This window comes from Phyllobates terribilis, unplaced genomic scaffold (genome assembly GCF_046119375.1).
Source record: "Phyllobates terribilis strain yellow unplaced genomic scaffold, ASM4611937v1 Scaffold_8__6_contigs__length_399053987, whole genome shotgun sequence".
NCBI lineage: Eukaryota > Metazoa > Chordata > Amphibia > Anura > Dendrobatidae > Phyllobates > Phyllobates terribilis.
Genome location: NW_027362768.1, coordinates 180,162,023 through 180,185,613, shown reverse-complemented (window position 1 = coordinate 180,185,613; position 23,591 = coordinate 180,162,023). Strand labels below are relative to the sequence as shown.

The window sequence follows — 23,591 nt, the reverse complement described above, 5'->3', positions numbered from 1 at the left end:
TTATCAGAAGTATGGATAGGGCAAGGCCACAATACAGACAGAAAAATAACCCGCAACAGCTGATTAGAGCAAGATAATGAAAGAGCTGCAGGATCAGACTGGGTTTATCTTGGTGGGAAGAAGTGACCTGACTTCTCATGGGATTGCTAGTGATGCCCAGGTTGTATGCGATAGACCAGTGTCATCAAGAGGCTGGGAATAGAGCAACCTATATAAAAGCAGATAGTGGAAGTGATGGCAGTAACAGGGGAGGAGTGTGTTGATCATGGAGGAGAAAGTGACCTGACCACTCAAGTACTTATGTTAATGAATATACGGCTGCAGACATAAAAAAGGATACGGAAGGGCACGCAAAATAACACCTTGACAATATGTTAAATTACTTCAAAAATATTGAGCTGCCAAATGAAAGAAAATCAACTTACATTAAATTATCACCAAGACTAAGTCAGCCCATATACACGAATAACATGGGAATAATAATAGGGAAAGATCCAAACAGCAGAGCCGTACAAAGGGAGCATTTATTTTTGCAGGATGAATTCAGTAACGCTCAATGCCCAAGTGCAAAAGCAATTCATGTTAAGCTGAAAGCTAAAAGGAATCCGCTGTGACTTTATATCAAATAATAGAGCGCTTCTTCCAAATTTCTATCACAGCATCTGAAAGGAATGTGTTGTGGGGAAATTCAGCGTCTAATGCCTCATTCCAGGACGCAAGTTGCTCCAAGAAGCTTTGATTCCTCTGTATCTTAATACTCAGCCTCCATCTATTGTACGAGCTCAAAGGCAATCAGAGCCGTGACTGAGTACGGGGAAGATGGAGAACATGTCTTATATGTCAGGATGACTGCGACGCATCAGGAAATCTGTCTATCCATATATCTATCCATTATATATCTATCATCTATCTATCATCTATTATCTATTTATCTATCATCTATCTATTATCTATCATCTATCTATTATCTATCATCTATCTATCATCTATCTATTATCTATCTATTATCTATCTATTATCTATCTATCATCTATCTATTATCTATCTATCATCTATCTATTATCTATCTATTATCTATTATCTATCTATTATCTATCATCTATCTATTATCTATCTATTATCTATTATCTATCTATCATCTATCTATTATCTATCTATTATCTATCATCGATCTATCTATTATCTGTTATCTAGCTATTATCTATTTATCTATTATCTATCTATATATTATCTAGTCTCCTTTTCTATCTTTCTATCTATCTATTATCTATCATATATTACCTATTGTTTATCTATCTATCTATTATATATCTATCTATTATCTACCTATTATCTATCCTCCTTTACTATCTTTCTATCAATCATCTATCTATTATCTATCCATCTATCATATATTAGCTATTGTCTATCTATCCATCTATTATCTATCTGTCTATTATATACAGTACAGACCAAAAGTTTGGACACACCTTCTCATTTAAAGATTTTTCTGTATTTTCATGACTTTGAAGATTGTACATTCACACTGAAGGCATCAAAACTATGAATTAACACATGTGGAATTATATACTTAACAAAAAAGTGTGAAACAACTGAAAATATGTCTTATATTCTAGGTTCTTCAAAGTAGCCACCTTTTGCTTTGATGACTGCTTTGCACACTCTTGGCATTCTCTTGATGAGCTTCAAGAGGTAGTCACCGGAAATGGTTTTCACTTCACAGGTGTGCCCTGTCAGGTTTAATAACTGGGATTTCTTGCCTTATAAATGGGGTTGGGACCATCAGTTGTGTTGTGCAGAAGTCTGGTGGATACACAGCTGATAGTCCTACTGAATAGACTGTTAGAATTTGTATTATGGCAAGTAAAAAGCAGCTAAGTAAAGAAAAACGAGTGACCATCATTACTTTAAGAAATGAAGGTCAGTCAGTCCGAAAAATTGGGCAAACTTTGAAAGAGTCCCCAAGTGCAGTTGCAAAAACCATCAAGTGCTACAAAGAAACTGGCTCACATGAGGACCGCCCCAGGAAAGGAAGACCAAGAGTCACCTCTGCTTCTGAGGATAAATTTATCCGAGTCACCAGCCTCAGAAATCGCAGGTTAACAGCAGCTCAGATTAGAGACCAGGTCAATGCCACACAGAGTTCTAGCAGCAGACACATTTCTACCACAACTGTTAAGAGGAGACTTTGTGCAGCCGCCTTCATGGTAAAATAGCTGCTAGGAAACCACTGCTAAGGACAGGCAACAAGAAGAAGAGACTTGTTTGGGCTAAAGAACACAAGGAATGGACATTAGACCAGTGGAAATCTGTGCTTTGGTCTGATGAGTCCAAATTTGAGATCTTTGGTTCCAACCACCATGTCTTTGTGCGATGCAGAAAAGGTGAACGGATGGACTCTACATGCCTGGTTCCCACCGTGAAGCATGGAGGAGGAGGTGTGATGGTGTGGGGGGGCTTTGCTGGTGACACTGTTGGGGATTTATTCAAAATTGAAGGCATACTGAACCAGCATGGCTACCACAGCATCTTGCAGCGGCATGCTATTCCATCCGGTTTGCGTTTAGTTGGACCATCATTTATTTTTCAACAGGACAATGACCCCAAACACACCTCCAGGCTGTGTAAGGGCTATTTGACCAAGAAGGAGAGTGATGGGGTGCTACGCCAGATGACCTGGCCTCCACAGTCACCAGACCTGAACCCAATCGAGATGGTTTGGGGTGAGCTGGACCGCAGAGTGAAGGCAAAAGGGCCAACAAGTGCTAAGCATCTCTGGGAACTCCTTCAAGATTGTTGGAAGACCATTTCCGGTGACTACCTCTTGAAGCTCATCAAGAGAATACCAAGAGTGTGCAAAGCAGTCATCAAAGCAAAAGGTGGCTACTTTGAAGAACCTAGAATATAAGACATATTTTCAGTTGTTTCACACTTTTTTGTTAAGTATATAATTCCACATGTGTTAATTCATAGTTTTGATGCCTTCAGTGTGAATGTACAATTTTCATAGTCATGAAAATACAGAAAAATCTTTAAATGAGAAGGTGTGTCCAAACTTTTGGTCTGTATTGTATCTATCTATCTATCTATCTATTATCTATCTATCATCTATCTATTATCTATCTATCTATTATCTATCATCTATCTATCTATTATCTATCTATCTATTATCTATATATGATCTATTATCTATCATCTATCTATTATCTATCTATCATCTATCTATTATCTATCTATCATCTATCTATCATCTATCTATCATCTATATATGATCTATTATCTATCTATCTATCATCTATCTATCATCTATCTATCTATCATCTATCTATCATCTATCTATCTATCATCTATCTATCTATCTATCTATCTATTATCTATCTATCTATCATCTATTATCTATCTAATATCTATCTATCATCTATCTATTATCTATCTATCATCTATCTATTATCTATCATCTATCCATCATCTATCTAATATATATCTATCTATTATCCATCTATCTATCTGTGGCACCCCAGGGGTCTGGTTTCCACAGTAATAGCAATATTACGTCTGTGAGCAGGTGGGAGGTCTCCTGGGCAGGAATCCTAAGCATGCCACACCTCCTGCCCAGTCCTGGGAGGGGAAGAACTTCCCCTACATAAACTGGGGCTGAGGCAGGGTTAGAAGAGAGGAGTTCCAGACAGAGACGGAGTCTGGTCTGGACACGCAGAAACAGGGACAGACAGACATCAGGAGCTCTGTAGGAGCCAAGGAGAAGCGCCAGGGGCTGGAGCTGTGCAGAGCTCGCCCTGGGAGAAGGTACAAAAACCGGACACAGGAGTCCGAGGCTGTGGGGACTAAGATATACCCAGCAGCAGAATCCATCCGGCAGGGGATTCCAGGTCCTCTGGCCATAAAAGCCCGGAGGCTCAGTCACAACGAAGGGACCAGCACCACCATCCCGGAGCGGAGGCTAACAGGAGGCCCCAGGTCACCAGCCATACGGGTGAGCACCACACGGTATACCCAGGGACGTGGGCTACTTGTAACCGCCGAAAGCAGGGTAGCCAGGAAGGGTACAGACTAACGGGAAGGCCTACAACTCCACCTGGCCAGGGGAACTCCGGCTTACTCGCAGACTAACCAGGCCCCAACTACTAGCCAGTACTCCCGGGGGAATTTGCCTTGTACCATCAGTAAAGACCCTGAACTGTACCCTCGCGTCTCCGTGCTTCCTTGTCGCACCATTAGTGCTGGGACATCCACACCATCACTCCCAACATCAACCTCATCCTCTGCCCTGAGGCCATACCCCTCCCGTTGGGGGTTATACCATCCACGCTGCACATCCGTACCACCGGCCTCAGCGGACTGCCCTGCAGCGGCGGCTTCATGGCCGCATTCAACGGGTGGCGTAGTCGGACACTAATACCATCATACCAGTAACTGCCACTTAGTTTGACCACCCTGGGCACGGACCGGGTCACCGCCACACGAAGACTACTACCCCCATCGGATCCGGCTCCGGGTATTCCCCGCGCGCACGCGCGCTGCACTACAGCACTGGCCCAGGGGGCGCGTCAACTTTGGCGTAGTCGGCAGGATTACGTGCCCGCAACCACCGGGTACTGCGTGCCTGAAGAAAAGTTCACATTTACCTCAAAAAGGAGTCTCCCGCCAATTCCAGAGGGTTCCCGCCATCCGACGCCATCTTCTGCCTTCTTCCCGCCATCCGTGGAGTTTTCCCGCCGTTGGACGCCATCTTGAGGACGCCGCGCGGGAAGAAGAGGGGCGTGGACTCCGAAAGCCCGCGAGAACTGAAGCCCCGCCTCACGTCCGGACGTTGCGTAAGGTCCTGGAAGGAGCCCAGCAGACGCCGACGTCACAGGAGTGCGACGGAAGGTCCTCAACCCTGACGATCCACTGCGGAGCCACGGCCTACGGAAGAGGATCATCGCAAGGTAGGCCACGGCCCACTAGGGGGGAGGAGGATGTCGGATACGGAGGAGAGCTTCACTGCCACAGCCACCGCCAGCACCACCGCTGCTGCGGTCATGCCTTTCACCATGCCCTATATCCCGGGGGCAGCCTGGCTACCCCAGTACTCAGGGCAGTCACATACCCTAAATGACTTCAGAGAAAGGCTGGATAGCCTCTTCCAGGTGTACCCGCTCACAGAGGAGCAAAAAGTGAGCATCCTGGTGGCCCAATTAATCGGGGCAGCCCAAAGGGAGGTAAAGTCCTGGCCACCTGGGAGGAAGAGGACTGTCAGAGACATACTAACCCGGCTGAAAGACACATTTGACACCCGCACCTCAGCCGAAATAAAACTAAGATTTTATGGGTGCAAACAACGGGCACATGAGAGTATAAGAGACTATGCTCTAAACCTACAAGAGGCCCTGAGAGCCATTAAGCAGGCAGACCCTGACAGCGTGGGAAATGAAGATAAGCTGTTGACTGAACAATTCATTGAGGGTCTACTGTGCAATGCCCACCGAACCCAGTTGCGGGCAATGGCCTTACAGGACCCTGACCTGGACTTTGCACAGTTCAAGGACAGAGCCATCCGGGTGCTCCGAGAACCGGCACCAGGTGGCGCTGTGACCCACAGGCGCCCTGCTATCACTTATCACCAGGAGACGGCGCCCTTGTCTGCAGGGTCTGTGGGAGCTGATGCGCAGGCTTTAAACAGTGACCCGGCTACAGACCTGCACCATCAGGTCCAAGAGCTAACTAAAAGCGTTGCCGCGCTAACCCGAACTGTGCAGTCTTTACAGGTTTCTACTCCAGGGAAGATCCAGCTGGCATCCGGACCGGAGGATATCCCGTGGCGCCGACCAAGGAGGACCCCACCGGCCAGAGGAAGACCCAGCGATCGATACAACGAGGACGAACGACCTATTTGCCGCCGCTGCAATCAACCCGGACATGTGGCAAGGTACTGTCATTTAAACGGGCACAACCTGGGGTAGAGGGCCAACCCCCAGGCATAAGACCATCAGGCCCATCAAACTGGCGTGATAAATACGTAGGGGGACGTCCAATCTTGCCTGTGGTACTGGATGGCATTCCTATGAGTGCCCTACTAGACACTGGGTCACGGGTCACCACCATCCCGTACGTGCTCTTCAAGCAGTACTGGAATGATTCGGACATAACCCGCTACCCAGACGACGACCTGAGTATCATCGCCAGCAATGGTCAGCCCGTGCCGCAGGTAGGATTCAAGGAGGTGACCATTAAAATCGGTAAAGTCGAACTGGCGGCACAAGGACTGATTATAGTGGACATAGACCGTCATGAGAGTCACCCTAGAATCACCCTGGGAACCAATGTAATTGAAAATTGTCTTGCAGAGGTGATTCTCATTTTACAGCAGGTTGCCAAGAACGCCAGTTCCGGCCAGCAGCGTGTGCTCCAAAAAGAGATCCGGGCACTGATGAAGCGGCAACAGGTGGAACTATCTGGTGGTGAGATAGGTAGCGTGAGAATGTGTGACCCGTTCCCTATTGCCATGCCCCCAAAAAGTGAGATGATGATTTGGTGCCGGGCAGCTATTGGTCTAAGAGGTAGAGACTACCAAGCAGTGGTAGAACCCGTCTACTCAGACAGTAGGCCCACCATTTTGACAGCACGGGGGGTGGTCGATGTACGCCATGGGAGGGTGCCCGTTCGCATCATAAATATCGGTGAGAGAGAAGTACACCTGCCCCGGTATGCCACGCTAGCTAAATTGTTCACCATAAACCAGAATTCTGTACAGGCCGTGGAACCCTTGCCTCCATCTCAACCAGAGGAAGGTAACGGCTCTAAGAAACCAATGGAGGGCTGGTGTCAGCAACTACATCTGGGTACTGACTCCACTCCCTCACACCAGAAACAGGGAGTCTATCGGGTGGTTCAAGAGTACGAGAGAGTGTTTAGTAAACACCCGTTAGACTTCGGGCGAGTAAAGGGGGTAGAACACCACATCCCCACGGGAGACCATCCTCCCATAAAGGAGAGATACCGACCCGTACCCCCTGCACACTACCAACAAGCCAAGGGGATGCTTAGAGACATGAAGGAGGCTGGGGTAATCAGGGACAGCTGTAGCCCCTGGGCAGCTCCACTAGTCTTAGTGAAAAAGAAGGACAACACTATGAGAATGTGTGTAGACTACAGGAAGGTCAACCGTATCACACACAAAGATGCGTACCCGTTACCAAGGATAGAAGAGTCCTTAGCTGCATTAAAATCTGCTAACTTCTTCTCTACTTTGGATCTCACTAGCGGGTACTGGCAGGTTCCTGTAGCAGAGGCAGACCGGGAGAAGACCGCATTCACCACCCCGATGGGTCTCAGCGAATTTAACTGTATGCCGTTCGGGCTCTGCAACGCACCAGGAACCTTCCAACGGTTGATGGAATGCTGTCTGGGACACCGGAACTTCGAGACGGTCCTGTTATACCTGGACGATGTCATCGTCTATTCCAAGACCTACGAGGACCACCTGAAACACCTGGCAGAAGTGTTCGAAGCTCTGGCAAACTACGGCCTAAAGGTGAAACCCTCCAAGTGTCACCTCCTGAAACCAAAGGTGCAATACCTGGGACATGTGGTGAGTGCTGACGGAGTGGCTCCTGACCCTGATAAGATCACCGTGATTAAGGACTGGCCAAGACCCTCCAGCATAAAGGAAGTGCGGCAGTTCCTCGGGTTGGTAGGCTACTACCGAAGATTCATTCCCGGTTTCACCAAAATGGCAGCCCCTATGCAGGACCTCCTGATAGGTCAATCTCGAAAAGCCAAAAACCAGAAGCCGCCCTTCAGGTGGGAAAAGCTGGAAGAGGAGTCCTTTTGCCAGCTGAAGATGGCCCTCACGGGGGATGAAATCCTGGCATATCCAGACTACAGCCAGCCCTTCATCCTCCACACGGACGCAAGCAACATCGGGCTAGGAGCCGTGCTGTCCCAGATCCAGCAAGGAAAAGAACGGGTAATCGCTTACGCTAGCCGAAAGCTACGACCCACCGAGAGGAACCCTGAGAATTATAGCTCATTCAAGCTGGAGTTCCTGGCAGTAGTGTGGGCAGTGACCGAACGTTTTAAGCATTACCTTGCCTCCTCCAAATTCACCGTGTACACGGATAACAACCCGTTGACACACCTGGACATTGCAAGGCTCGGTGCCCTGGAACAGAGATGGATGGCCCGCCTGTCCAACTTTGAATTCACCATCAAATACCGGGCAGGACGATCAAATGCCAACGCGGATGCCCTGTCTAGAATGCCGAACTTACCGGACGTAGGGGAAGATCCAGAAGATCTGGAAGAAGTTGAGCTCCCTGCGTTCCACCGTCATGGGATTACCCTGTATTCCAACTGTGTGAAGGACAGGCGCTCCGCGACGTTCAATCCCTTGCCCCACTACAACTGGGCGGAGACGCAAGACAGTGATCCCGCAGTCCGTCTGGTGAAGGAAATGCTGACCCAAGCCGATGCCAGTCTGGACCCAGACGCCCCAGAGGAGACTAAGCAACTGTGGAAGGAGAAAAGTAGGCTGTTCCTCTACAGGGAGAAGTTGTGCCGGAGAATGGTTAACTCTCGAACACATGAGTTGACCTGGCAGGTAGTGGTCCCCAGACGAGACGCGGCTATGATTCTGGAGGCGTACCACAACGGAGCAGGACATTTCGGGTGGAAGAAGCTGGAGTTCTTGTTGCGTGAACGGTTCTACTGGGTAGGCATGAGAGGAGCCATCGAGAGGTGGTGCAGAGACTGTGGACCGTGCCACCTAAGAAGGAAGGACCGTGCCAGCCAGAAGACTCCCTTGCAGCCCATCATCACCCGACAGCCACTGGAACTAGTAGCCCTGGACCATGTGAAACTGGCTCCAAGCAGATCTGGGTATGTCTACGCCCTCACAATCGTAGATCATTACTCCCGGTTCCTGGTGGTGGTCCCGGTCAAGGACTTAACGGCTCAAACAGCAGCTAGAGCCTTCCAGCAGCACTTCTGCCGTCCACACGGGTACCCGGACCAAGTGCTGACAGACCAAGGGCCAGCCTTCGAAGCGGAAGTCTTCCAGGAGTTCTGCAACCTGTATGGCTGCACGAAGATAAGAACAACGCCCTATCACCCTCAAACCAATGGACTCTGCGAGAAGATGAACCAGGTGGTGATGGAGCTCCTGAAAATATTGCCCCTGGAAGAACGCAGTATGTGGCCTGAGAAGCTGCCTGATCTGGTGGACCTATACAACCACATCCCTGTAGGTTCTACCAACTGTACCCCGGCTTACCTAATGAGAGCGAGACCTGGTAAGCTGCCTATCGACCTGGATATGGGAGTCCTGACGCCCGAGGACACCTCGCCAGAGGCAGAATGGGATACAGAACGGCAGCAGCAGTATCGGAAAGTACAGGAGAGCGTCGAGCGAAGTCTGTCTCAAGCTAGAGAAAGGCAAGTGAGGGCTTATAATCAGTATGCTCCCGCTGTTCCCCTGGTACCTGGAGAGCAGGTCTTGAAGAGGAAAAGATGGCTCCACAAGTTGGACGACCAGTGGGAGAAGGACCCGTACACCGTACTGCCATCAAGCCATGAGAACCCAAAGATTTGCGTGATCAGTAAGGATGGAGGAGAAACCACAGCCGTTGTCTCCAGAGACCACCTGAAGAAGTGTCCCGAGCAGCTGCAAAGCCCTGAAGAAGAAGATCAAGAAAACCCTCGACCCGCAGAGGAAAGGGAAGAAATGATCAGGACTGTACTCGGAGACTTCCCCCGGTCTTGGACACAAGTAAACGGTGCTGTCGTGGTACCCGTCCTCACCTTTCTCCAGCCAGCCCCGCAAGTGCCTACAGAGGAACCGGAAGAGCTGGAAGAGCAGCCGGCCCAAGAGGCAGAAGAGTCCACACCAGCAGTACAGGAGGATCAACCCTCTGCTAGTAGTGAGCCTGCCGTGCCCCTAGTGAGCCAAAGAGTGCGCAGAAAGCTGCCCAGCCTGCCCATAACACCTCCTACACCTTGTAGTGCAGGACCAGTTAGTGAGCTCCGTAGGTCCACTAGGGTTACCAGAGGCCAGATGCCCGTACGTTGGAGAATCTAAGTTGGCTAGTTGCTTTAACTATTTTATGTTTACCTGTTTTGTTGTAGCCGTTGCTAATTATGTTTTTCAGTTACAGATTTCTTTATATGGACTGACAGGTTATGGATAGTGAGTAACCGGAACTCTGTTGTAAATATGTTTGGAGCGTAACCCAGGAATGGACTAAAGACTGTTAAAGACTCGGGGCAGGACAGACCCCTACCTGGTTACGGCTCCCTGTTCTTTGGTGAAATGGACACCCTTATTGCTTCCCGGTTACGGACACGCCGTGACCATCTCATGTATTTAATTGTTATTGTTTATACCCTGTTATGTTTAGTCCGGGAGTACTAAATTTCACTAGGGGGGAATGTGGCACCCCAGGGGTCTGGTTTCCACAGTAATAGCAATATTACGTCTGTGAGCAGGTGGGAGGTCTCCTGGGCAGGAATCCTAAGCATGCCACACCTCCTGCCCAGTCCTGGGAGGGGAAGAACTTCCCCTACATAAACTGGGGCTGAGGCAGGGTTAGAAGAGAGGAGTTCCAGACAGAGACGGAGTCTGGTCTGGACACGCAGAAACAGGGACAGACAGACATCAGGAGCTCTGTAGGAGCCAAGGAGAAGCGCCAGGGGCTGGAGCTGTGCAGAGCTCGCCCTGGGAGAAGGTACAAAAACCGGACACAGGAGTCCGAGGCTGTGGGGACTAAGATATACCCAGCAGCAGAATCCATCCGGCAGGGGATTCCAGGTCCTCTGGCCATAAAAGCCCGGAGGCTCAGTCACAACGAAGGGACCAGCACCGCCATCCCGAAGCGGAGGCTAACAGGAGGCCCCAGGTCACCAGCCATACGGGTGAGCACCACACGGTATACCCAGGGACGTGGGCTACTTGTAACCGCCGAAAGCAGGGTAGCCAGGAAGGGTACAGACTAACGGGAAGGCCTACAACTCCACCTGGCCAGGGGAACTCCGGCTTACTCGCAGACTAACCAGGCCCCAACTACTAGCCAGTACTCCCGGGGGAATTTGCCTTGTACCATCAGTAAAGACCCTGAACTGTACCCTCGCGTCTCCGTGCTTCCTTGTCGCACCATTAGTGCTGGGACATCCACACCATCACTCCCAACATCAACCTCATCCTCTGCCCTGAGGCCATACCCCTCCCGTTGGGGGTTATACCATCCACGCTGCACATCCGTACCACCGGCCTCAGCGGACTGCCCTGCAGCGGCGGCTTCATGGCCGCATTCAACGGGTGGCGTAGTCGGACACTAATACCATCATACCAGTAACTGCCACTTAGTTTGACCACCCTGGGCACGGACCGGGTCACCGCCACACGAAGACTACTACCCCCATCGGATCCGGCTCCGGGTATTCCCCGCGCGCACGCGTGCCGCACTACAGCACTGGCCCAGGGGGCGCGTCATATCTATCTATCTATCTATCTAGCTATTATCTATCCATCCAACAAGACGTCATCTTTTTATACTCACTTTCCAATTGTATTTGGTAGTGCTACAAGTTGATTGTCATCTATTTTCAGAGTGGTGAGTTTTTTCAGCAGACCTGTTAAAAGTAAAGCAATATAGTTCACTCGAAGCCAGAAATAATAATTATCAGGAAAGAAGAAAAGTTGAATCTACATGAAAACATGCCCCATGATGCCCCTTTATCAGGAGTGATCGATGTGCCTTGTGTGTCCGCACCCCTATGGCAAGGTTCAATACTGGACTGGTGGAGGGGTCTCAGGATGAGCTAATGGTACTTGGGATAAGGGGCTAAAATTAATTTTCTTGCCCCAGGCGCTGTCAATCCACAGTATGCCAACGAGTCTAGTGGAGAGTTTTACTGCATTCTGTCAAAAATGTGGATTTATTAGAGGAAATCTCCTGTTTCCTGTCATCATAAAATATCCACAGCGGAGATCAGCCATAAAGAGGATCTCACTTTGTCTCTGGAGGACTAAACACATCCATTCCTTACAGTTACAGCTTATCGATATCAATAGGGATTGTGTAATGTTTCAACTTTCCTGCGGTGGCAGCGCAGGGAAACTGAGCACTTCCTATTTGGTTTCTCCACAGATCACAGTTGATCACTGCAGCAATAAACTATAAGAAACTATGTCATCAGATTATAGCCAGCAGACACAACTAAGTAGTATTTTCAATGCAGCTTTGGATGTGACTAGAGGAGGCACTAAGGTCAGAACAATAGAAGTGTAACATATGTACATTTAAAGGGAATTCATATACATATATATATAAATCTGCTTAAATGACATTATACACTAGAGCCTTCTCCTTACTTTTTGTACTTATTTTGAGCTACGTAACTTTTTTTTCTCCGTTCTTAGCAAAAGAAAAAGTAAGATAATGCAGCCTCCTCCTAGAATTCTGACATCTGACCAAACAACGGGACTCTTCAGTGTCATTATCATCTCAAAGCTCCCTGGTAATAATAATCTTTATAATAATAATATTTATTTTTATATAGCGGCAACATATTCCGCAGCGCTTTATATACATTATCATTGCTGTCCCCATTGGGGCTCACAATCTACATCCCCTATCAGGATGTCTTTGGAGTGTGGGAGGAAACCGGAGAACCCGGAGGAAACCCACGCAAACACAGGGAGAACATACAAACTCCTTGCAGATGTTGGTGAGATCCTTGGTGAGGTAAGGACCCCAGCGCTGCAAAGCAACAGTGCTAACCACTGAGCCACTGTGCTAACCACTGAATAAAATATTCTGTCCTTACCTATTGAGTCAGGCAAGTGTTGCAATAAATTGGAGGAAAGGAGAAGATCTTCCAAGGACTCGCAGCCAGACACCTCCATGTCTATGCTCTCGATCCGATTCTTGGACATGTCCAGGTAGATGAGCTGTTTCAGTTTACCTATAGACTTGTTAGACACACAGAATTTTTTTTAGCCGGCCATAGATCTGGGCAGTTTGCATTCACATTTATGGGCTGGCTTCACGCAGAGAAATAAAAACTGACACATATGACAGGAATGTATCCAAATCGGTAAACAAGGTGTATCAGCTGCATCATTCCCTTTTCTATAACATTGGATAGGTTTCCCTTAATGTGTGCATCATTTATGTCTTCTGTCCTCTGTGTCTATCGCCCCTTATTCTGCTACACTGAACTCCATGCACAGGACGGACATGATCCTACATGATACAGTGTTTGCTTAAAGGTAAGTAGAGAAGACAAACGAAAATACAACAGGTGGAAAAGCCCACAGGGGGTATATCGCCAAGATCAAAATAATATAGCAGTCTGGTATATTCAGTCATCAGATGAACACTGGTCTAGATGAGATGGGCTAAATATAATACAATATACTAACAGGTTTAGCAGCTCAATTTACATGATTTCAAGTATCCAGGAGTCCACATACGTAAAGTGACTGTGCATGCAAATAGGCATACTAAAAATCCATAAAAAATAGAAAAGAGATCAGGATGTGAATCCATATAAACATACACTATGTGCAGAATTATTAGGCAAGTTGTATTTTAGATGATTATTTTTATTATTGATGAACAACTATGTTCTCAATCAACCCAAAAGACTCATAAATATCCAAGCTTAATATTTTTGGAAGTTGGAGTGGGTTTTTTTTAGATTTGGCTATCTTAGGAGGATATCTGTTTGTGCAGGTAACTATTACTGTGCAGAATTATTAGGCAACTTAATAAAAAACAAATATAATTCCATCTCACTTGTTTATTTTCACCAGGTAAACCAATATCAGTGCACAAAATTTAGAAATAAACATTTCTGACATGCAAAAACCAAAACCAAAAAAATGAGTGATGAATATAGCCACCTTTCTTTATGATGACACTCAGCAGCCTCCATCCATAGATTCTGTCAGTTGCTTGATCTGTTTTCGATCAACATTGCGTGCAGCAGCCACCACAGCCTCCCAGACACTGCTCCGAGAGGTGTACTGTTTTCCCTCCCTGTAGATCTCACATTTTATGATGGACCATAGGTTCTCTATGGGGTTCAGATCAGGTGAACAAGGGGGCCATGTCATTATTTTTTCTTCTTTTAGACCTTTACTGGCCAGCCACGCTGTGGAGTAGTTGGATGCATGTGATGGAGCATTGTCCTGCATGAAAATCATGTTTTTCTTGAACGTTACCGACTTCTTCCTGTACCACTGCTTGAAGAAGTTGTCTTCCAGAAACTGGCAGTAGGTCTGGGAGTTGAGCTTCACTCCATCCTCAACCTGAAAAGGTCCCACAAGTTCATCTTTGATGATACCAGCCCATACCAGTACCCCACCTCCACCTTGCTGGCATCTGAGTCGGAGTGGAGCTCTCTGCCCTTTACTGATCCAGCCTCTGGCCCATCCATCTGGCCCATCAAGAGTCACTCTCATTTCATCAGTCCATAAAACCTTTGAAAAATCAGTCTTAAGATATTTCTTGTCCCATTCTTGACGTTTTATCTTATGTTTCTTGTTCATAGGTGGTGGTTTTTCAGCCTTCCTTACCTTGGCCATGTCCCTGAGTATCGCACACCTTGTGCTTTTTGATACTCCAGTAACGTTGTAGCTCTGAAATATGGCAAAACTGGTGGCGAATGGCATCTTGGCAGCTTCACGCTTGATTTTCCTCAATTCATGGGCAGTTATTTTGCGCCTTTTTTGGCCAACACGCTTCTTGCGACCCTGTTGGCTATTTGCCATGAAACGCTTGATTGTTCGGTGATCACGCTTCAAAAGTTTGGAAATTTCAAGACTGCTGCATCCCTCTGCAAGACATCTCACAATTGTGGACTTTTCAGAGCCCATCAAATCTCTCTTCTGACCCATTTTGCCAAAGGAAAGGAAGTTGCCTAATAATTAAGCACACCTTATATAGGGTGTTGATGTCATTAGTCAACACCCCTCCTCATTACAGAGATGCACATCACCAGATTTACTTAATTGGTAGTTGGCTCTCAAGCCTATGCAGCTTGGAGTAGGAGAACATGTATAAAAAGTATCATGTGATCAAAATACGCATTTATCTAATAATTCGGCACACAGTGTACAATGTCAGTAGCAAAAGACAATGATAGGACATAGATAGATAGGTAAGTAAAGTGACAGTGCAACATAAATCATAGTTGCTAAATAATCACCTATGACCAAACCATGCCTCATCCAAGTGGACCAGTATGTCAAAGTGTAGCACAAATCACCAAGGCACAGAGAAAAGGAAAAAACCTGGCATCATGTATCATAATAAAGATAAGCCACAGCCACGCAGTGCACATACATACCAGAGGAATAGTGCAGTTGTCCTCGTCAAAGCCTCTAAGAGGTGAAACGCGCGTCGGACAGTTCCAACTGGGGGATACTGCACTATTCCACTGGTATGTATGTGTACTAAGTGGCTTCGGCTTAGCTTCTTTATTATGAAGCCTATCTAACAAATATTAGGTTTAGGGTCCCATCAAAGAAAGGTTGCCTTGTCGCAGGTGGTGGGATCATATGAATTGCACAATTTGTGCACTAAGTACCTTCATTTTATGGCCTAAGGCCCTGATTCCGCGTTTTTCACACCGGTGTCGATGTGGAAATGGGATGGAGTATGAGGCTCCAGATTCATCAAGGAATCCGGCAGAACACGAAGTGGTGTGCGCCTCCGTGTGCGTCTCGCCATGGTCTTACTCCAGTCAGGGACTAGAATAAGCTTTGTGGGATATCGTTTGCTATGCCATATTCCGCCCCTGTGCTGCCCCAGTTCAGGCCACTTTGTCAGAGCTGGGCGAAAATGGTATAAAGATCTCAAAAGTAGCAGAGTTTAATTCTATTCTGTCATTCTGCAATGAGGTGACTGTACAGATGATTATAGGGTATAATTTTGGATGCTCATATTTAGGGCGGAAAGGATGGACTCTCCACGGAACTAGAATAATGGAGCGGTCGATCTCTAATATGATTGAGCCTGCAATATTCATTCAGTGCCGTTTCCCTTTCACAAGGTGGAAATTAGGTCAAAATGTGAATCTAAGACCCATTAAAAAGCCAAAAGAAGATTCCACTGTGTCAGCCGCGCGCTGCGCTTGTCCTGCGCTACTCAAGCAAGGAATTTACACCAGTATCACATCCTCTCCAAAGAGCAGATACCCAGACCCCAAATCAGCATGAGCACAGTGTAGAATGATTACCCCAGGCATCGTCTGAAGAGAATTGTTATCTATCCACAATTCTTTCAAATTCTGTATTTGTTCCAGGCCCTCGGGCTGCAAGAGATGAGGAACCCTGGTTATTACATTATACAACAGACCACAATGAACACAGGAAACAAACACAAGTCCGGTATTATAAATCACATATCTACATCCAGCAGCGCGGACACAAAGTACAGTGTAGAGGAGCGGATTCACATAAACAGCCATAACAAGACTCATTTCTGTTTTTGCTAATAGGTAGTTTTTGTACTATACCCTTGTACATAGGGCAGAATTATACATAGGGGGCAGTATTATAGTAGTTATATTCATGTACATAGGGGCAGTATTATAGTAGTTATATTCTTGTATAAAGGAGCAGTATTATAGTAGTTATATTCATGTACATAGGGGGCAGTATTATAGTAGTTATATTCATGTACATAGGGGGCAGTATTATAGTAGTTATATTCTTGTACATAGGGATCAGTATTATAGTAGTTATATTCTTGTACATAGAAGCAGTATTATAGTAGTTATATTCTTGTACATAGGGATCAGTATTATAGTAGTTATATTCTTGTACATAGGAGCAGTATTATAGTAGTTATATTCTTGTACATAGGGGACAGTATTATAGTAGTTATATTCTTGTACATAGGGGCAGTATTATAGTAGTTATATTCTTGTACATAGGAGCAGTATTATAGTAGTTATATTCTTGTACATAGGGGCAGTATTATAGTAGTTATATTCTTGTACATAGGAGCAGTATTATAGTAGTTATATTCTTATACATAGGGGCAGTATTATAGTAGTTATACTCTTGTACAGAGGAGCCATATTATAGTAGTTATATTCATGTACATAGGGGACAGTATTATAGTAGTTATATTCTTGCACATAGTAGCAGTATTATAGTAGTTATATTCTTGTACATAGGAGCAGTATTATATTAGTTATATTCTTGTACATAGGGGCAGTATTAGAGTACTTATATTCTTGTACATAGGAGCAGTATTATAGTAGTTATATTCTTGTATATAGGAGCAGTATTATAGTAGCTATATTCTTGTACATAGGAGCAATATTATAGTAGTTATATTCTTGAACATAGGAGCAGTATTATAGTAGTTATATTCTTACACATAGGAGCTGTATTATAGTAGTTATATTCTTGTACATAGGGGCAGTATTATAGTAGTTATATTCTTGTACATAGGAGCAGTATTATAGTAGTTATATTCTTGTACATAGGGCCAGTATTATAGTAGTTATATTCTTGAACATAGGAGCAGTATTATAGTAGTTATATTCTTACACATAGGAGCTGTATTATAGTAGTTATATTCTTGTACATAGGAGCAGTATTATAGTAGCTATATTCTTGTACATAGGAGCAGTATTATAGTAGTTATATTCTTGTACATAGGGGGCAGTATTATAGTAGTTATATTCTTGTACATAGGAGCAGTATTAAAGTAGTTATATTCTTGTACATAGGGACAGTATTATAGTAGTTATATTCTTGAACATAGGAGCAGTATTATAGTAATTATGTTCTTGTACATAGGGGCAGTATTATAGTAGTTATATTCTTGTACATAGGGGCAGTATTATAGTAGTTATATTCTTACACATAGGAGCTGTATTATAGTAGTTATATTCTTGTACATAGAAGCAGTATTATAGTAGTTATATTCTTGTACATAGGAGCAGTATTATAGTAGTTATATTCTTGTACATAGGAGCAGTATTATAGTAGTTATATTCTTGTACATAGGGGCAGTATTATAGTAGTTATATTCTTGTACATAGGAGCAGTATTATAGTAGTTATATTCTTGTACATAGGGGCAGTATTATAGTAGTTATATTCTTGTACATAGGGGGCAGTATTATAGAAGTTATATTCTTACACATAGGAGCTGTATTATAGTAGTTATATTCTTGTACATAGGGGCAGTATTATAGTAGTTATATTCTTGTACATAGGAGCAGTATTATAGTAGTTATATTCTTGTACATAGGGGCAGTATTATAGTAGTTATATTCTTGTACATAGGGGGCAGTATTATAGTAGTGATATTCTTGTATATAGGGGCAGTATTATAGTAGTTATATTCTTGTACATAGGGGGCAGTATTATAGCAGTGATATTCTTGTACATAGGGGCAGTATTATAGTAGTTATATTCTTGTACATAGGGGGCAGTATTATAGTAGTTATATTCTTGTACTTTGGGGCAGTATAATAGTAGTTATATTCTTGTACATAGGGGCAGTATTATGGTAGTGATATTCTAGTACATAGGGGGCAGTATTATAGTAGTGATATTCTTATACATAGGGGGCAGTATTATAGTAGTTATATTCTTGTACATAGGGGCAGTATTATAGTAGTTATATTCTTGTACATAGGGGCAGTATTATAGTAGTTATATTCTTGTACATAGGAGGCAGTATTATAGTAGTTATATTCTTGTACTTAGGGGCAGTATTATAGTAGTGATATTCTTGTACTTAGGGGCAGTATTATAGTAGTGATATTCTTGTACATGGGGGGCAGTATTATAGTAGTTATATTCTTGTACTTAGGGGCAGTATTATAGTAGTGATATTCTTGTACATAGGGGCAGTATTATAGTAGTTATATTCTTGTACATAGGAGCTGTATTATAGTAGATATATTCTTGTACATAGGAGCAGTATTATAGTAGTTATATTCTTGTACATAGGGACAGTATTATAGTAGTTATATTCTAGTACATAGGGGCAGTAATATAGTAGTGATATTCTTGTACATAGGGGCAGTATTATAGTAGTTATATTCTTGTACATAGGAGCAGTATTATAGTACTTATATTCTTGTACATAGGAGCAGTATTATAGTAGTTATATTCTTGTACATAGGGGGCAGTATTATAGCAGTGATATTCTTGTACATAGGGGCAATATTATAGTAGTTATATTCTTGTACATAGGGGCAGTATTATAGTAGTTATATTCTTGTACATAGGGGGCAGTATTATAGTAGTTATATTCTTGTACTTTGGGGCAGTATAATAGTAGTTATATTCTTGTACATAGGGGCAGTATTATGGTAGTGATATTCTAGTACATAGGGGGCAGTATTATAGTAGTGATATTCTTGTACATAGGGGGCAGTATTATAGTAGTCATATTCTTGTACATAGGGGCAGTATTATAGTAGTGATATTCTTGTACATAGGGGCAGTATTATAGTAGTGATATTCTTGTACATAGGGGGCAGTATTATAGTAGCTATATTCTTGTACATAGGGGCAGTATTATAGTAGTGATATTCTTGTACATAGGGGCAGTATTATAGTAGTGATATTCTTGTACATAGGAGGCAGTATTATAGTAGTTATATTCTTGTACTTAGGGGCAGTATTATAGTAGTTATATTCTTGTACTTAGGGGCAGTATTATGGTAGTGATATTCTAGTACATAGGGGGCAGTATTATAGTAGTGATATTCTTGTACATAGGGGGCAGTATTATAGTAGCTATATTCTTGTACATAGGGGCAGTATTATAGTAGTGATATTCTTGTACATAGGGGCAGTATTATAGTAGTGATATTCTTGTACATAGGAGGCAGTATTATAGTAGTTATATTCTTGTACTTAGGGGCAGTATTATAGTAGTTATATTCTTGTACTTAGGGGCAGTATTATAGTAGTGATATTCTTGTACATAGGGGCAGTATTATAGTAGTGATATTCTAGTACATAGGGGGCAGTATTATAGTAGTGATATTCTTGTACATAGGGGGCAGTATTATAGTAGTTATATTCTTGTACTTAGGGGCAGTATTATAGTAGTTATATTCTTGTACTTAGGGGCAGTATTATAGTAGTGATATTCTTGTACATAGGGGCAGTATTATAGTAGATATATTCTTGTACATAGGAGCAGTATTATAGTAGTTATATTCTTGTACATAGGGACAGTATTATAGTAGTGATATTCTTGTACATAGGGGCAGTATTATAGTAGTTATATTCTTGTACATAGGAGCAGTATTATAGTAGTTATATTCTTGTACATAGGAGCAGTATTATAGTAGTTATATTCTTGTACATAGGGGCAGTATTATAGTAGTTATATTCCTGTACATAGGAGCAGTATTATAGTAGTTATATTCTTGTACATAGGGGGCAGTATTATAGTAGTTATATTCTTGTACATAGGGGCAGTAGTATAGTAGTTATATTCTTGTACATAGGGGGCAGTATTATAGTAGTGATATTCTTGTACATAGGGGCAGTATTATAGTAGTTATATTCTTGTACATAGGAGCAGTATTATAGTAGTTATATTCTTGTACATAGGAGCAGTATTATAGTAGTTATATTCTTGTACATAGGGGTAATTATTATAGTAGTGATATTCTTGTACATAGGGGCAGTATTATAGAAGTTATATTCTTGTACATAGGGGCAGTATTATAGTAGTGATATTCTTGTACATAGGGGCAGTATTATAGTAGTTATATTCTTTTACATAGGGGCAGTATTATAGTAGTTATATTCTTGTACATAGGGGGCAGTATTATAGTAGTTATATTCTTGTACTTAGGGGCAGTATAACAGTAGTTATATTCTTGTACATAGGGGCAGTATTATAGTAGTGATATTCTAGTACATAGGGGGCAGTATTATAGTAGTTATATTCTTGTACATAGGAGAAGTATTATAGTAGTTATATTCTTGAACATAGGGGGAGTATTATAGTAGTTATATTCTTGTACATAGGGGGCAGTATTATAGTAGTTATATTCTTGTACTTAGGGGCAGTATAATAGTAGTTATATTCTTGCACATAGGGGCAGTATTATAGTAGTGATATTCTAGTACATAGGGGGCAGTATTATAGTAGTTATATTCTTGTACATAGGGGGCAGTATTATAGTAGTGATATTCTTGTACATAGGGGCAGTATTATAGTAGTGATATTCTTGCACATAGGGGGCAGTATTATAGTAGTTATATTCTTGTACATAGGAGCAGTATTATAGTAGTTATATTCTTGTACATAGGGGCAGTATTATAGTAGTTATATTCTTGTACATAGGGGGCAGTATTATAGTACTTTTATTCTTGTTCATAAGAGCAGTATTATAGTAGTTTTATTCTTGTACATAGGAGGCAGTATTATGGTAGTTATATTCTTGTACATAGGGGGCAGTATTATAGTACTTTTATTCTTGTACATAGGAGCAGTATTATAGTAGTTTTATTCTTGTACATAGGAGGCAGTATTATAGTAGTTATATTCTTGTACATAGGAGCAGTATTATAGTAGTTATATTCTTGTACATAGGAGGCAGTATTATGGTAGTTATATTCTTGTACATAGGGGGCAGTATTATAGTAATTTTATTCTTGTACATAGGAGCAGTATTATAGTAGTTTTATTCTTGTACATAGGAGGCAGTACTACAGTAGCTACATTTTTTGTACATAGGGGAAGTTATTACAATTATTTCAATTATTTTATGTTTGTACATTGGGGCCAGTATTATTGGATATACAACACAATTCTACACAATAAGTAATATCCCAAACTAGCCGATACATATGAATTCCAAACTAAAATACAACTTACGGTAACTTCATTGAAGCGCTATTGTTTTCTCTCTGTATTAGATTATGCTGGAGCTATCTGGTTCCATTCCTTCTTTCTCCTCCAGACATATAATTCCATATTATGGCTAACCTACATATACTATATGTTTTCAGTAGAAGGAGTGCCCCATCCACTATCTCATGACACATTAAAATTGTTTCAGTAATGTTTCTAGAACAAGAAAAGCACTCGTCTTCTTACCAGCTCACTGAACTCATTATTGCCCAGGTCGAGTCTCTCCAGTTGGGCCAGCTTGCTCATTGACCTGAAAAGTAAGTGACAGAAAGAATGAGATACTCAATACTGTGGAAGATTCCTGTTTAAGCAAGGTTATAGAAAATGTTAGATTCAAGTATATGTACAGTGGGGAAAATAAGTATTTGATACACTGCTGATTTTGCAAGTTTTCCCTCCTACAAAGAATGGAGAGGTCTGTCATTTTTTTTGCAGGTCACTTCACCTGTGAGAGACAGAATCTTAAAAACATATTCAGAAAATCACATTGTCTGATTTTTACAAAATTAATTTAGATTTTATTGCATGAAATAAGTATTTGATCACCTACCAACCAGCAAGAATTCTGGCTCTTACAGACGTGTTAATTTTTCTTTAAGAATCCTCCTACTCTGCACTCATTGCCTGTATTAATTGCACTTGTTTGAACTTGTTACCTGTATAAAATACACCTGTACACATACTTAGACTCCAACCTCTCCACCATAGCCAAGACCAAAGAGCTGTTTAAGGGCACCAGGGACAAAATTGTAGACCTGCACAAGGCTGGGATGGGCTACGGGACAATAGGCGAACAGCTCGGTGAGAAGGCAACAATTGTTGGCGCAATTATTAGAAAATGGAAGAAACACAAGATGACTGTCAATCTTCCTCGCTTTCCGTGCTCCGTAAGAAGCATTTCAAGGTCCTGGAGTGGCCAAGCCAGTCTCCAGACCTGAACCCAATAGAAAATCTTGGGGGGGGGCAGAAACTCAATGTTGTCCAGCGACAACCCCATGACCTGAAAGATCTGGAGAAGATCTGTATGGAGGAGGGGGCCAAAATCCCTGCTGCAGTGTGTGCAAACCTGGTCAAGAACTACAGGAAATGTCTGACCTCTGTAATGGCAAACAAAGGTTTCTGCACCAAATATTAAGTTCTGTTTTTCTATTGCATCAAATACTTATTTCATGCAATAAAATGCAAATTAATTATGTTAAAATCATACAATGTGATTTTCTGGATTTTATTTTTAGATTCTGTCTCTCTCACAGGTGAAGTGACCTACGATAACAATTACCGACCTCTCCATTCTGTGTAGGTGGGAAAACTTATAAAATCAGTCAGAGTAATGAATACTTGTAAATATTACACTGTAAATATAAAGAAGATCTACCTATGTATCTTTCTTTGTTATTTATTTCCCTACATCTATTGATTGATATCAGATCTGCATTTATCAATAGATCATATGATTTTACATTGAGCAATAAATGTTCTGAACGATTACACAATTCCATGAACCAAATACCCAATACAAGGTGGAGCTTATTCTTTAGAGGGAATATGTCATAAAGTTTTTGCTATGTAATCTGAGAGCAGCATAACGTAGGAGCAGAGACCCTGAATCCAGCGATGTGTCACTTACTTGGCTGCTTGTTGCAGGTTTAAATAAAATCCCTGTGTTCTTTGCTGC

The 23,591-nt window shown here is 43.0% G+C and overlaps 1 protein-coding gene across 8 annotated transcripts in view; it reads right to left on the bottom strand.

The window, feature by feature from the left end:
• LRRC7 (leucine rich repeat containing 7) overlaps positions 1 to 23,591 on the bottom strand; it is a 447,011-nt gene that overhangs the window by 69,528 nt on the left and 353,892 nt on the right. For all 8 annotated transcript variants that reach the window (XM_073643876.1, XM_073643877.1, XM_073643878.1 and 5 more), the window contains 4 exons: positions 22,103 to 22,166; positions 16,243 to 16,317; positions 12,823 to 12,967; positions 11,553 to 11,625 (listed from right to left, as the gene is read on the bottom strand). In XM_073643876.1, coding sequence (XP_073499977.1) covers positions 11,553 to 11,625; positions 12,823 to 12,967; positions 16,243 to 16,317; positions 22,103 to 22,166 — 357 coding nt within the window. The remainder of the gene's footprint in view (positions 1 to 11,552; positions 11,626 to 12,822; positions 12,968 to 16,242; positions 16,318 to 22,102; positions 22,167 to 23,591) is intronic.